This window comes from Lampetra planeri, chromosome 2, assembly GCF_965212315.1.
Source record: "Lampetra planeri chromosome 2, kcLamPlan1.2.h2, whole genome shotgun sequence".
In the NCBI taxonomy this organism is placed as follows: domain Eukaryota; kingdom Metazoa; phylum Chordata; class Hyperoartia; order Petromyzontiformes; family Petromyzontidae; genus Lampetra; species Lampetra planeri.
This window is the reverse complement of record NC_136108.1, coordinates 23,463,741-23,478,676: the sequence shown is the minus strand read 5'-3', so window position 1 is coordinate 23,478,676 and position 14,936 is coordinate 23,463,741. Positions and strand designations below refer to the sequence as shown.

At 47.1% G+C, this 14,936-nt stretch overlaps 1 protein-coding gene across 5 annotated transcripts; it reads right to left on the bottom strand.

Moving 5' to 3' along the window:
* Positions 1–859: 859 nt before the first annotated feature.
* Positions 860–12,759, bottom strand: LOC144730234 (toll-like receptor 2). Of its 5 annotated transcripts, none has more exons than XM_078610865.1 (3): positions 12,399–12,759; positions 5,848–5,904; positions 860–4,641 (listed from the first exon to the last, which is right to left on the bottom strand). In XM_078610865.1, exon 3 carries the CDS (start codon positions 4,612–4,614, stop codon positions 2,176–2,178), a length of 2,439 nt encoding a protein of 812 aa, XP_078466991.1. In that variant the 5' UTR covers positions 4,615–4,641; positions 5,848–5,904; positions 12,399–12,759; the 3' UTR covers positions 860–2,175. The 5 variants fall into 5 exon arrangements, with proteins under 5 accessions (XP_078466991.1, XP_078467027.1, XP_078467009.1 ...); XM_078610901.1 differs by having other exon boundaries at positions 860–3,257; positions 4,047–5,904; positions 12,399–12,758; XM_078610883.1 differs by having other exon boundaries at positions 860–4,187; positions 12,399–12,758.
* Between the last annotated feature and the right edge of the window lie 2,177 nt (positions 12,760–14,936).

The following is a 14,936-nucleotide window of genomic DNA, read 5'->3' as shown; positions in this document are numbered from 1 at the left end:
ATATTCGCAGGGCCAGGCTCCAGCCAAATGTGTTATAAAGACCTGTGCCAAACTCGGACCCACATCTAACCGAGTGGGTCCCTGTCATTAACATCTGGCAGTTCACCAGTGTTTCTTCAAGCGAGCCTGACTGCTGATGTGATACTGAGTGTCGAACCCTGTCCAAGGTGTTGCTTTTGTTGCTGTTGATGATATGGACTCTTGGAAAGTTGTGCGGCTGACGGGATGAGTAGAACTGCTCGAATTGTGTGCAGAGGCGGCTATGTGGAGGCTGTTATGCTCAGATATTTTGTTCCTTGTGATGCAACAGCTGTCGTAAGTTTGTCCACATCATGTGATAAGTGCAGAACCTATAATGCATATACAGTATATGCAACTCAACCCTGTAGTCCGAACCCAAAAGCCCCGTCCATAACCTGCATGTAATGCACATATATCCACCTCAACCTTATAGCCCTAACCATATTAAATTTTCTGGATTCAGAATTCTATGGCGTTGGAATGTGGACTCCTGGATGTGAAAGTCAGACTCTGGGAAGTGTAATTGTAATTCCTTGATTTGGAATCGGGACTCCCACTATGGAATTCCGACTCCCTGGAATAAAATCCGGACTCCCTGGAATGGAATCGAGACTCCTTAGGCTAGCAAGTGAGATGCCTCAAAAAGGAATATGGTATATAAAACAATACGTGCTCCGGATAAATAACTCCAGAAACCCCAAACCTGCTCAGGACCCACCTGTGTACCCACCCCTGACCCACTGCGGACTCACCCTGGACTCCAATCGGACCCACAAAGAATATTACAAGCTCCAATCCGTCACAATTGATACATATGTAATGACTCTCGGACGATGGGAACTGTAGACGGTTGCTTTATTATTATTTTGGACGCTTCACCCGGATAACTTGGCCAGGGATAACACGCAAGTAGCGACGGCGTGAAGACAGCGACGGAATGAATACAGCGACGACCCCGATCCCAAGGCAGCCCCGAACGTTTCCCCTCGCCTCCTGCCCCCGCCACGCCCCTTTTCTCGAACTCTCTGGCCCGTTCCCGAACGTCCCTGATGGTTCCCTTCTGTCACAACTCGTCCTCTATTATTATCAATCCCCTGTAATTTATACTCGCGCCTGCCAGTCCACTGTCTCCACACACGCACTGTCTCTACACATACAATGGATCAACAGCAACTTCAACAACCATTCCATTATTTGGACAACTGATGTGGAGAGAATGCAATCCTAACACGGTTTATACAGCAGATCAGCTTTTTTGACAAAAATGCAAATCAATATTGACTTCCACAAAGCCAGCAGTAAATGTTCTGCCCATGTTTTATTTACAAAAGAGGCTCAATATCATGAAAATTAAACCTGTGCAACATATTGGGCTTACAAATGTCAGCGCAATCGAATAGCAGTAACGTGATGCTTGGTTCAATATTGTGCAGCAATTCTATTTGACACTATCCCCAAATGTAGTGTATATAAAAACACAATCTTAAATAATATTTTACATTTAGTCTAGACAATCAAGAACACAGTTTAACAGAGGCAGTACGGTAAGTCCTCACTTAAAGCGTGTTCACACCACGCGTTTTCGCTAGAATGCAGTTCTTCCATCAGGGAACCCTTTTTACACAACACGGAATTATAACGTGGAACGTGCACTGTTATAATGCGGAATACATACCGTTATAAGACAGAACATACCCGTTATATCGTGCAATACATCCATTATAACATTAATGGCGCCCATTAAAACGTCGACGACGAACTACTTTATTGAACTGCGTGGCTGTGCGGTTCGATACAGTTTGCGGAATGATACTGTGAGGCAGCAGCATACTCTCTGAAATTGTTGTCGCTTAAAGCATTGTTAGCTTAACACGCCACTTTTCAAGAATGCAACTACCGCATTAAACGAGGGCTTACTATATGTTACGTTTACAAAGGACGTTGGGTGAATACCCTTGATGTTAATTCCAATTCCCTACTGTGAGGCGTGGCTTTGCAATTGTCAGTTTAAGAAATTGTAAGTTTAAGAAATAAAGATGTATGTTTCAAAACGCCAGTTACTCAATCGTAATACAATAGAGATCATTTCAAACGGAAAGCTATTCTACACTTCTGTGCATAATAGGATCAGCAATGTAATTTGCAGGCGGATTTTTATAGAGGTGCCGAAGCAATGGCATCGTTGTTGGGTTCCTGTTGTTTCTGTCGGCCAAGTGTGACTCGCAGGTTGGCCCAGAAGAGGGCCTGCTTCCCGCGGTGTGCAGGCCACTCCAGGTAGGTTTTGCGCGCCATGAGTCGACGCAACCGGCAGAAGCGGCTGGGCACCGAGTCGCGTGGGATGGGCTCCAGCTGAACGAGCACCAGAGCGTCGTCTCGGCTCTCAATGAGGCGCTGCTGCGCAAAGTACAGCTCGTAGTGGCACCACTCGCTCTCCACGAAACTTTGTGAGATGACAAAGAGAGTCTTGCGGCTCTGCTCGATGCAGTCAATGATGTTGTCCATGATGTGGCGGCCGGGAACAAAGTCCCGCTCGTGCACGCAGAGTCGGAACGGTGGTACTGAGTGCGACTCCAGCTCAGGCAAAAGCTGCTCCATTACCCAGGCAGCGTCGTGCTGGCTGTATGACACAAACGCATCGTAGTCTTTGTTTCCGTCTGGGTCTGAGAGGAAATTCCGCCGCTTGGCTTGGAGCCAAGCCCACGTCATGCGCACGTACCAAAGCGCATCCAGGTACCAGCAGAGCCCGACCAGGAGAGCGGTGCAAACGAATGTAGTAACACAGGCTATCACGCTCTTCATTGTTGTGTCACAGTAGAGTGTGGGGAAGGAGACCGAGGACAGCTGTTTACCAACTTCATTCTCTGGATTGGAGCAGTGATATTCAGCTGGCCATCCTTCAATGCGCAATGGTGAAGAATTCTCACAGAAAGTGACAAAGTGGCGGATGTTGCACGTGCAATAGAATGGGTTTCCCTTCATGTCCAGCAGGGTGAGATTACCCAGACGGTGCAGGACAGAGGGCTCCACTGTCCACAATATGTTTCCGGCGATCGTCAGCACCTTCAGCCAGGGCAGAGCCTGGGGTAGCTGAACTGGGATGGTGCTCAGCTTGTTGTTACTCAAGTACAGCTCTTTCAGGTTTTCAAACTTCATCAATTTATTGCCAACGTTTTGGATCTCATTGTTACTCACGTCGAGTGACTGCAGTGATGTTGGCAGGCAGTCAAACACGTCATCTGTTAGTAAATTGGACGAGATGTTGAAAACTTGCAAATTCGAAGGCCACTTGCAATTGGAATTCCATTCACTGACGATCTGATTTTCAGAAACATCAAGCAGTTTCAAAGAGGGACAAATTCTTAACATGACACCGACATTATGGATATGAGTCAAATGGTTTTTCCTAAGAATTAGTTCCGTAAGGTTTGGTAGTCGTACTTCAGAGCATGTCAGGAATGAAGTATACTCTGTCAACAAATTACCCGAAATGTCAAGGGTAAGGATATTTGTTAGGCCACTTAAAATTCCACAAGGTAAGTAATAGAGGTTTACAAAAATTAAAGCCAGTGATTGAACGTTAACTAAGAAAGGTTGGAGATTTAGAAGTGCATAAAACGAATAAGGTCCTTTGATAGTAAAGCTTTCAATCAATATATGCCGTACATTTGGAGCAGACTTTAAACTCTCCCTTAAAGGAAAATAACCATAGCCTTCATATTTAATGTGTCGTAAATTCAGACATCTTAGTTTCGTAGTTTCTATGACTTCATTTACCAGAAATTTGGCAGCAGATTCTTCGAAGTAGGTATGTGATATAGTTAACACTTCTACCATGCTCTGTGGCTTTGAAATACATTTAAAAGGGTTTACATCACCAGAGTAATCAGTAAAATTAAGGAATTCCAATTGCAACTCCACACTGTTACAGGAGACATCACAGATTATGTCAGTGAGCAGCTCAATGTTTGTGTGCATGGTTAAGGCCAGAGTAACACTCTTTAGACTGTGGAATGCCGACAGAGAACCTCTAGTGTAGATAGTCAGGTTTCCAGTCACAACGGAGAGATGTTCCAGTTCCATTGCCTCGCTGACACTTTGGTGCATTTCGGTGACATTCGGACCCCCAACCTTCAGATGATACAGAGTCTTGAGAGATGTGAAGGAACCTGGAATATGTAAAGAAATATAAGAGTTGTTTCTAACGTCCAGAGATCTTACAGACTTGAGAACAGCAAAGGAGTCATCCCATGCCCCTGGTAATCTGTTATTACTCAGGTCAATGTCTTCTAAAGCAGAGTTGTTTGAGAAAGCCCAGGGGTCAAAGCTTGATATTTGGTTGAAGCCCACATTGAGTGTTTTTAGCCCTGAAAGTACTGACAGGTGCTCTCTATGAATGCGAGAGATCTGGTTGTAGGACATGTCCAGAGAGGTTATGGTGACTGGGAGGTATTTAGGCACAGAGTGCAGGCCCAGGCGTGAGCAGTCAGCTCTGACTCCTCTTATCTGGCAGCCGTTGAAGATGGAAGTCCTATGGCTCCACGCAGCTCCCGCCATCAGGACGACCATCACCAGCAGAGTCACGCTCATCTCCATTGCGTTCCCTTACCCTCGTAGCCAGCACTGACGACACACACAGTTACAACTGGAGGGTTATGCACGGTGAAATTAGTCTTCATCTCAGAAATCACCAATGTGGCTGCACATGGATCAAATTAAGTCCAGACTATGGAATCTTGGTGACATCTAATGCCCATAGTACCAGGGCTGGCAATATAAGCACATATAGAGATACCAAATTTGTCATGCTGGAAAAGCATGGTATTTTTTACAATAATAATAGTTTAGCACAAATAGGCTACGCATCCAGCCAGGTGGCTCAGCAGTAAAATGAGCCGCTTACAGTGGAAGATTGCGAATTCAAACATTGGTTGGTGGTTGACTTGGCCTATAATCTCTCTCGTGTCGATAAAATGAATATCACTTTGTCGGGACGTTAAGAGTAGTTAACGTTACCACCACCATAGGAATGTGGGATTCATCCGCCTGGCTGCTACTGTGACAGGAAGGCGATTATAAATCAGCACTTCTTACGTTAAAGAAAGACTCTGTCTATAACAAGACTGCTAATCGCAGATCGCACTTTCAGCGAATCAAAAATGGTCATCTGGAATTCGCTTGGTATGGGCCTTCCACCAATTGCCAAGCAACCGGCATCTGTCCAGGCCAGCTTCCAAAACAATATTATAACGAGCATATTTCACCAGAGCGTTTGCAAAATGACAAGTGGACAGGCGAGCGCCACTGCGAGTTCTTTGGTACTCTATAAATATGGAGTATTATTATTACAATTAAGATAATCAAGGCAATGGTGTGGAGTGTAGCTTTTTACAGAGTTGAAACGTGGACACAGAAAGTGAGACAGTTGGAAGCTTTCTAGATGTGCAGGATGCAGAGAGTACGATGGACAGAGACGAGGACCAATGAAGGAATCCTGAATGGCATCAATGAAAGAAGAATGATCATGGAAGTCATCAGAACGAGAAAGAAGTGGATTGGCCTCGTAGTACATGGGAATGGGATGATGGACACGAATGTTGTGGATAAAATGGAAAACAAAATAATGAGAGAAGGAGGACAGAGAACAGAGTAGCACGGAGAAGATGGCAGCCAAGGAGCTGCCGCACAGGCAGAGCAGTGCCACAGAAGATCACGATCCAACTCATCTCTGTCTGCTTCTTCCCCCGCACGGCTCCACTGTGGAATTCTCTACTCCCAGCATCGCTAAGCTCTTACCTTGCTCTATTCAAGACACGTGTCAACTCTTACCTCTGACGGTGCTGTTTGTTGCTGACCGCTTGACGTTTTGGGGCCCGTGCTCAGCACCTGTTTAAACAAAATCCGGATCACAGCGCAATAAAGCCAAATATCCCTCTATAGTCTTTAGCAGCACCGATTTAGACCGGCAAGGCACACAAGGGGGTAAGTGGCCAGCACCACGCCGGGCCGCATTTGTCTACCAAGTGCCCATGTTTACACACCGCAACTAGTACTCATTTAAGACTGAGTCAACATAGGAGAGGCCCAGCGCCGGTTCAGATATTCCTTACTGATGTTGGCAATGAGCATGAATCGTAGCGCAGTGCACTAACCACTGTGCCACCGCTCCCATTAGAGCAAGAATAGTGTGGGTATATCATTGAACAAATCAGTTTAGCCGACTTGAGATTACAGACCCCAGTCAAATTTACCTTAAGTCACAATACAAATACAGCATTGCAAGTATGTGTGTATGTATGTATGTTAAACTTATTTCGCACCGTACATATAGGAATCTGTCCTAATCGGAGGTGTGGGGAAAGTACAACAAACTAAGCACACAAAGCAGTTCTCAAGAAAAAAGTTTTACATTTATATTTAAAAGTGCATAGCTCAAGTGGCTTCCTAATATCGAAAGGAAGAGGGTTCCAGAAGCGTATCTAAAAGAGCGCAATGCAGTGACCGTCTCTATTTGATGGTTAACAAAACACCATTGCGAAGATGACCGGAGTTCACGTGATAGTGTATTCTCCTTGACGAGAATCAGCAAGGTATTGTGGTTCATTTGTGGCAAGCACTTTGTGTCTAATGCGTACGACCTTATAATGTATTTGTTTGGCAACTGCAAGCCAATGCAGCTCAGTGAGCACTGGATGGGCATGGTCAGACTTTACAATACCCGTCACCACACGTGCCAAAGAATGTTGTACACGCTGCAGCTTCGTAAAGTTTGTTGCCAGACGTCCAATAGAGTAGTAAGTTACAATAATCGAGCCTTGTCGATACTATACGACACGCCAACGTGTTGGCTATGTTACAACTTAATAGTGGTTGAATGTCAAACTTGATTTGGAGCTTTCGTGACTGCAGGAATTATTCTTTGGTTCTTTCGGTTAAGTCACGTATAAAGATAAAATGATAAATTAAATTAAATACTAGCATACGACGTTTCGATTGCAACACAAGCAATCATCATCAGGTATAAATTAAATAGAAACACAAATCTAGTATACTTAGAAATGTAATGTAATGTGTGTTGCAATCGAAACGTCGTATGCTAGTATTTAATTAAATTTATTATTTTATCTTTATATACGTGACTTTACCGAAAGAACCAAAGAATAGTGGTTGAATGTGTCGTAGAGCCCTGATATGAAATTGCAGGACCTGACTATATTTTGCACGTGGTGATCAAACGACATATTCTGGTCGAGTATAGTTACTCCCGCAATGTACTGTATTTTTATAGTTGTAATTACTTGGGCAGTTTCAATGCTCTTGTTATTTGATTTGGTTTTGGTATTCAATGCCCTGTTGATTTCTGTGCGGGGTGATCTGCTCTTATCAAGACGCTCATTCATCGAGCTAAGAAAGTGTCAGATGGTGACAGTCTGAGAAGTGAAATTTAACATGTTAAAGAAGTGCTGCAAATGAAAGGTTACAATGATGCACAAATCAAAAGGGCATTGAATACCAAAACCAAATCAAATAACAAGGGCATTGAAACTGCCCAAGTAATTTTAACGATCAAAATACCGTACATTGCGGGAGTAACTGATAAACTAGCCAGATGTTTAGAAAAACAAAATATCCGAGTCAGATTTGGCATGGTACATAAAATACAGAATTTAATATCTGGTACAAAAGATGTATTACCGAAGCTATCAACAGGTGTGTACATGATTAACTGCACGTGTGGTAAATGTTATGTTGGGCAAACAGGACGAATGATCAGCACGAGACTTAAAGAAAATCAGAGAAATATAAAATTCTCCCAAATGCAACTGTCAGCAGTAGCAGAACACGCGTGCCAACAAGGACACTCAATTGATTTTGATGTTGAAGTTGTGTGCAAAACTAGGAACTACCGGCCAAGACTAATTAGATAATCTATTGAAATTTAGAGAAGTACAACGTAATTTTACCGTTCTGATAGCTACAGGCTTCGTGTTGCTTGGAAGCGAATTATAAAGTGATACACTGTTTAACTGCATGTCTATATGATGTTGAAGTTTTGTGCAAAACAAGCTACTACTGGCCAAACCTAATTAGAGAATCTATCGAAATTAAAATAAATCAAAATAACTTTAACCGTTCGGATAGCTACCGTCTTAGTGCTGCGTGGAAGCGAATCATCAAATAATATATTATTGAAAAGCATGCCTACAAAGGGCAGCGTACTTGAATAGGGATTACTGTCGGTAGGGCTATTTTAATAAACACAATAGACAGGATGGACAAGTTCAAATGGCTCGCATAATGCACATGCATAATGTATGTTGCCTCAGTAATCCCCCCCCCATCCCACATTGTGCAAGAGCACAGTAGGGTGATCAACACGCCTCTATTTAAGGAACGAACCAGTAAGACTTCTCCACAAATTTGGCTGTCGCCTGATGAAGCTAGTTGTAATTCCTGGTGAAACGTCGTACTCAGTTTGTGAATGTTGTGGCTTGGCTCTCCAACACACTGGTGTTGTACTAGTGTGGTGGTCAAGGTTGACACAGGCGCCACAACCTAGGGGAGGGGTACGTACCGGTCTGGACTGGTCCGGACCGGTCGGTCAAGGAGGCGGTTGGAACCGCTCTGAGGGGAGGGGGCTGGCGAGAGCTGGGGCCCCGAGACACCCCCGCCCCTCAGAGAGGGGATATATAAGACGGCTCCCGGAGAGCGGGAGTCAGTCCATCTCATCTCAAGCTGAAGCGAGGAGCCGCCGGAGACCCTGGACCCCAAGCCCCGAGGATGTCGCCGAGCCGGGACTGAGTGGGCTGCGGGAGGGGTGTTAAGCTTCCCTAGGCTAAGGAGCCGCAGGTTAGAGTAGGAGAGTAGTCAGAATAGCCCGGAGGCTGTACCTCCCTAGGTTGTGTGGATTGGGCTATTCCCCAGTGCGTCAGAATGTCTAGCTGTTATTGAAAAAAAGCGTGTGGCCTCTAAAGAAGTCTCCGTCTCCTTCAAGATACTACACTAGTGACAAATTCGCATGTTCTGTTTACGTGACAACCCTTACTAGTTGGCTGTGTCGGGTGGTGGCGGGTTTTAATGATAAATTTATATATTTATGCGATCTAACCCAAAAACCTCTATTATGGATGATATTGATCACGAAAGCCTACGTGTTATACAAAGACGTTCCATTAATTATTGTTATTGTTATCAAGGAAACCACAGTAGCAGTGCCGACGCTTGTCAATGCAAAATAGACTATTGATGTATACCTAGTGGTAGCAAAGATGTAGGAAAAGCTTTGGTTGGCGAGGGCACTCGAACTTATCAGGAAGATTTTTTGGAAAAAGGCGACAATGTAGCATGGTCAGCCTACTGTGTATCTCTGAAAGATGACTCCAACTAAGAGGATAAGCAAGCAACTCTCACACAACTATTGCCACTCTTCTATGAAAAGGCAGCAACAGCCACCATTATCAAGCATGGTATAGATGTTCAGCGCCAAGCCATACAATTCCTCCACCCTGGCCAAATTCCTGTAATGGCCATGGATGCTCCGCTGTATGCCCTAACAAAGTCTATGCAACATGGGGAGGAAAAGTATGTCGTCATGTTTGGAGACTACCTGGAGGACTCAGGTTAGACCACTGCACGAACACAGGCAGGTATTGCCTGCTCAGGCACAGCAGATTAATTTCATCGCAGCTGCCACCTCACCAGAACAAGGCAAGCACACCAAATTAGTGCTTTGGCCTCTTGCTGGAGCTTGGCCAAGGCCAAGCTTTCCCTTGCACGGAGCAGCCCCACATTGATGGAGACAAGACATGAGCAGCAAGAGCCCAACATTTCAGGACTGAGATACAATCCTCAGTCTAAACTGGGATACAATCCTCAGTCTCATCTTTATCAGAGCTGTTACATGTGTAGTGGTGATACGCGCTGGGGGTAGCGATCAGGTGCCAGCGCGTCGTGATTGAATGTGTGTGTGGTGACGCGCGCTGACGGTGAGGGATCAGGGGTCAGCGCGGGATCGTGGGTTGTGTGGTGCTGATTGGCTGGGTGCCGGTGACGCGCTGGTGTGGGAGTGATCGGGTGGCAGCGCGGCGTGATTGGTTGGTGAGTGGAAACACGCGTTGGGGAAAAGAGGATCGTAGAGATAGCGCGTTGGGATTGGTTCACTAAGAAGCGATGCTCGCATCGAGGTCCGCATCCGCTCCGTCTCCCGGGAGGAGGGACTATATAAGGTGATGCGCACAGGCGCACGGGGAGAGTGTAACCAGCGAAGACTGAAGACGGGAGGAAGAGACAGGGCCCTGCGGTACCTAGTCCCGCTGTCCTGTGAGGACCGGGACTCTGTGTAACCCAGGGGTGGAGTGTAGGGTGAGCATGCAGTGTCAGCATGCAGAGTGTGTAGCCAGGGCCTAGAGTCTACACGAGACGAGTGATGTGGGTGTAGCCAGAGGCATAGGGTCTACACGAGACGAGTCTACACGAGAAGAGTCTACACGAGACGAGTGATGTGTGTGTAGCCAGAGGCATAGGGTCTACACGAGAAGAGTCTACACGAGACGAGTGATGGGTGTGTAGCCAGAGGCATAGGGTCTACACGAGACGAGTCTACACGAGAAGAGTCTACACGAGACGAGTGATGTGTGTGTAGCCAGAGGCATAGGGTCTACACGAGACGAGTACAGTGTGTTATAAGAAGAATAGAGGTTACGAGTTGTACCGGTGTCTGGTGACTGTACTCGGAAGAATAGAGACCACACGTTGTATCGAGATAAGCGAAGATTTAATAAAAGAAGTGTGTTACCCATCAAGGAGTTTCCTGCCGTCATTTCCAATACTTCACATGTGGAGCGCCATTGTTAGGCTGTATGTATGTTACCATTGAGACGTACCTGTAGTAGCGGACATGTGTCAACAGGAAGGGGTAGACAGGCTAGGTGGGATGAGCCGGAACGTTGGGCCACTAGGGTCCCCAGACCCCAAGAGGGGGGCTGGGGGATATTCCAGGGCCCCCTAGACAGTTCCAGGGGGAAGGCATGGCTAGGGGCGAAGAGACCCTAGAACAGGTATAAAAGCCGGACCACTGAACGGGTCCGGCAGTCCTCGTCCACCTGAAGACCCAAAGAGCTTAACCAGTATAGGGTTAGCACTATAACCAGAGTGAGGGCACATTAGTCCGGAGGGGCTACCTCGTTAGTGTATCGGGTGTAAGGGGCCGTTACCCCTTTGTGTTATGTTCAACCAGTTGTAATAAATGTGTTGCCTCTAAGAAACCGTCTCTCCCTCGTCTTGGACTCACTACACATGTGTAGGGAGCGACTTCCGAGGCGCAATCACTGGGCGACATATATATACGGCTACGCAGACAGCGACGGGAGCCAGGACCTGGACCCCACGATAGCCCCAAACCTTCGGCCACGCCCCCTTCTAGAACCTTCGAGCAGGTTCCCGGAGCTTCCCGACTTACCCCGCCTTTTACCTTTAACTCAGTTACGCCCCCCTTATAGTTGGTTATTACATAACGCACCTAAACTCGTGATTAACCCTCCTGGTCAAAAGATGGCACCCTGTCATTACACATGCAACAATATAAAACGAGTCTGGTTTCCAAAGGATACTGTCATTATTCAAATATACACTAGACAACGAAATACCCAAATAATTGACTGATACCAATTGAAATAACAGCAGCCATTGCCACTATGTGGCTTTGACATTCACATGGCGCTTGTGCCAGGCTGGGTGCACTCCGAGGCCAAGTGAAGTATCGAAGGCTCACAGACAGGAGGTTATGGGACAGACCCAGCTACCATGGTTTGAGTGACTGAGATGAATAGCAGATGCACCACCTCCACTGTGTAAACTTGCTGCATTTTAGCCACTCGGCACTCTGATAGTTGTGACTGTCGATCCTACACCCTCCGTTTTTACTGGAGGGTGACTGCCTCCAACTGCCTAGTAGCATCCTTCACGAGCCTCCTCCACAGAGGCCGATCTTGACACCGGTTATTGGCAAGTCCACTCAGCTCCAAATAATTTTGTACTGTATGAGTCCATCTCTTCTTTAGCCCATGTCACTCACTCACCCACACACTCTCCTACTAACTCACTCACTCACCCCTCCACGTTCGCACACCCACTCACCTATCAGCTCATATCTTCTCCATCCTGTGCCGCGCCTACTTTGGCAGCATGCGGTGGCTGATCATGCGGGCTACGTAGCCCAGCTTTTGCAGACTCGCCTACCAGAGGAGTTCACCGATGATAGGGACTGTTTCCAGATCATTCAACGATCCATGAGCTCCTCGCACTGTGATCTAGCCTCGTGGTTAAACCCAGGATGGATAATCAGAGGCACACACGGCACACACGCGCAATAAAGACAATACCGCTGCTGCTGTTGAGGTCTGCGCTGCTCGCTGTGCTGGCGCTGGGCTGCTCGCTCTGTCTCCTGCAGCTGCTACGGAAAGAGGATGGAGAGAGAGCAATAGAGTGTGGGGGTGGTGGAGGCATGGAAGAGATGAGTGTACTAAAGAGAGGGAGGGGTGTATGGAGAGAGGAGTGTATATATAGAGAGGGGTGTATGGAGATAGTGACAGGCGTGTATGGAGAGAGAGGGGGTGTATAGAGAGAGAGTGTATGCAGAGAAAGGGGGGGGTATAGAGCGAGGGTGTATGGAGAGAGAAAGAGGGGTGTATGGAGAGAGCACGAGGGGTGTGTGGAAAGAGTGAGAGGGGTGTATGGAGCGAGATGAGTGTATCAAGAGAGAGAGGGGGGGGGTAGGGAGAGAGAGTGGGGTGTATGGTAAGAAAGTGGGGTGTATGGAGAGAGAGTTTTTAACCAATTTCATTGCTGCCAGCAGCATAAGCACCTAGATCCAATTTCAATAGAAGTGAAATCCAATACAGCATCGTGTGTGCCCGTCACAAACAGGTAGGTTCGTCAGGCCCTCAAAATGCAGGGCTTTCACGCAACACATGGAGAGCGCTCTTTTGGCACGCTCATTAGGGACACGTTCCTGCAGCCTCTGAGCTTCTGTAGCTTCCAAGAGTCAATGCGGCCAGGAGGCTGAATGCAGGTAGTCGCCACTATCCTCCGGCGCCTCCAGTTTCAAACGTAGCGTCTGCATGGCTCATGGCACGTCCCACAGCAGCTTCTCCCCGGCTAGCATGGAGTGGAGTCCCGCAGTGCTAGCGATATCAGCTGCGGTCTTCTACTTCCACTGGTGGCCCTTCACGAGGTTGCTGACTGTCCCCACCTCTACTGAGGTGAAGCGTAGGGCCAAAGTCTTCTCTCCTCTGATCGATTTGAAGAGGCTATTGCAGCACAAGGGTTCGTTCAAGAAATTTTGATATCATCGTGTGTGTGTGCCCTTGCTCCACTAAAAACTCTGCCACACGTCAAAAAGTCTCTGGTAATAAGCTGCCAGCCTCGTGTAGTTGACCAGGCCCAGGTCTAACAGGAACAGCAGAGACATCCTGCGTCTCTCAGCAGGCTGAGGACCGGCGACATCCAGGGTAGCTCCTCATCTTCGTACAGCAGCAGCTTCACGGCCAGAAGAATTAAGTTCATCACCCTGGCATAAACATCCGCCAAGCCCTGGCCAACCTCACCCACTAGCAGGCAGAGAAACCCCAGCCTCAACAGGTGCTTCCCGTGCCATACAAAGTGCATGAGTGACCGGTTCACTCTGGTGAGTAGCCAGCCCGGAGGCTGGATGGCTTTGGTCTTGTGCCACAGCACAGATGCTGCCAGGTTATTAACGATGAGCACTCGCCCCTGAAAGAACATTTGCAAAGCGAGGCGTGCCCATGCCAGCAATTTACTCTCAATTCTGTCGGCCAGGTCCCATTGTTGTTAGCGACGAGTGGTTTCCCCAGGTAGACTCCCAGGTACTTGATACTGTCAGCCTGTCAACTGAATTTTCCTGGGAGAAGCACAGAAAGCACGCCGCACTGTGACCCCAAACACAGAGCCTCACACTTGGCCCAGTTCACCCTGGCACAAGAGGCCTTCTCATACACTCCCACCACCCAGCAGAGTGCGGACATGTCCTGCACATCGTTAACCACGATATGTTGTCTGTGTACGCAGAGACCTTGATGGCTGCATCTTCAGGTCCTGGAACCTTGAAACCAGACAGAGGTTGTCTCAAGTGGAGTAGGAGTGGCTCAATAGACAGGGTGCAAGTAGCTCAAGAGAGGGCATCCCTGTCTGACCCCCGTCGTTATGGAAAAAGTGCTGCTGAGCCGCTGGTTGATTTTCATGCGGTGTGTACAGGAGCTTAACGTGAGAGATAAATGCCTGGCTAAAGCCGAAAGACGCTACCAGTTTTTCCCAGGTACTCATGGCTCACTCTATCAAAGGCCTTCTCCTGATCCGAGATGAGGAGGCCTGAATCCATGTTGTGCGTTTCTGAAAGGAACATTGTATCTCTGACCATACCTGATGTCATCATATACAGTGAGGAAAAAAGTATTTGATCCCCTGCTGATTTTGTACGTTTGCCCACTGACAAAGAAAAGATCAGTCTATAATTTTAATGGTAGGTTTATTTGAACAGTGAGACAGAATAACAACAACAAATAATCCAGAAAAACGCATGTCAAAAATGTTATAAATTGATTTGCATTTTAATGAGGGAAATAGGTATTTACCCCCTCTCAATCAGAAAGATTTCTGGCTCCCAGGTGTCTTTTATACAGGTAACGAGCTGAGATTAAGAGCACACTCTTAAAGGGATGAGCTCAGCTCCGCCTCCAGCAGCAGCAGCTCGTTCTGTAGGTGCTGTACCACCTTCTTTCTGGAGGTGGTGTGCTGGCTCAGAAATTGGCAGAGAACCCGGACCTGTGCCTTTGTGTTGTCCCACCATTGCTGCCGAGAGTTGAAGCTGCTTTTGGCAGTCAACCAGTGAGCCCAAAAGGTCT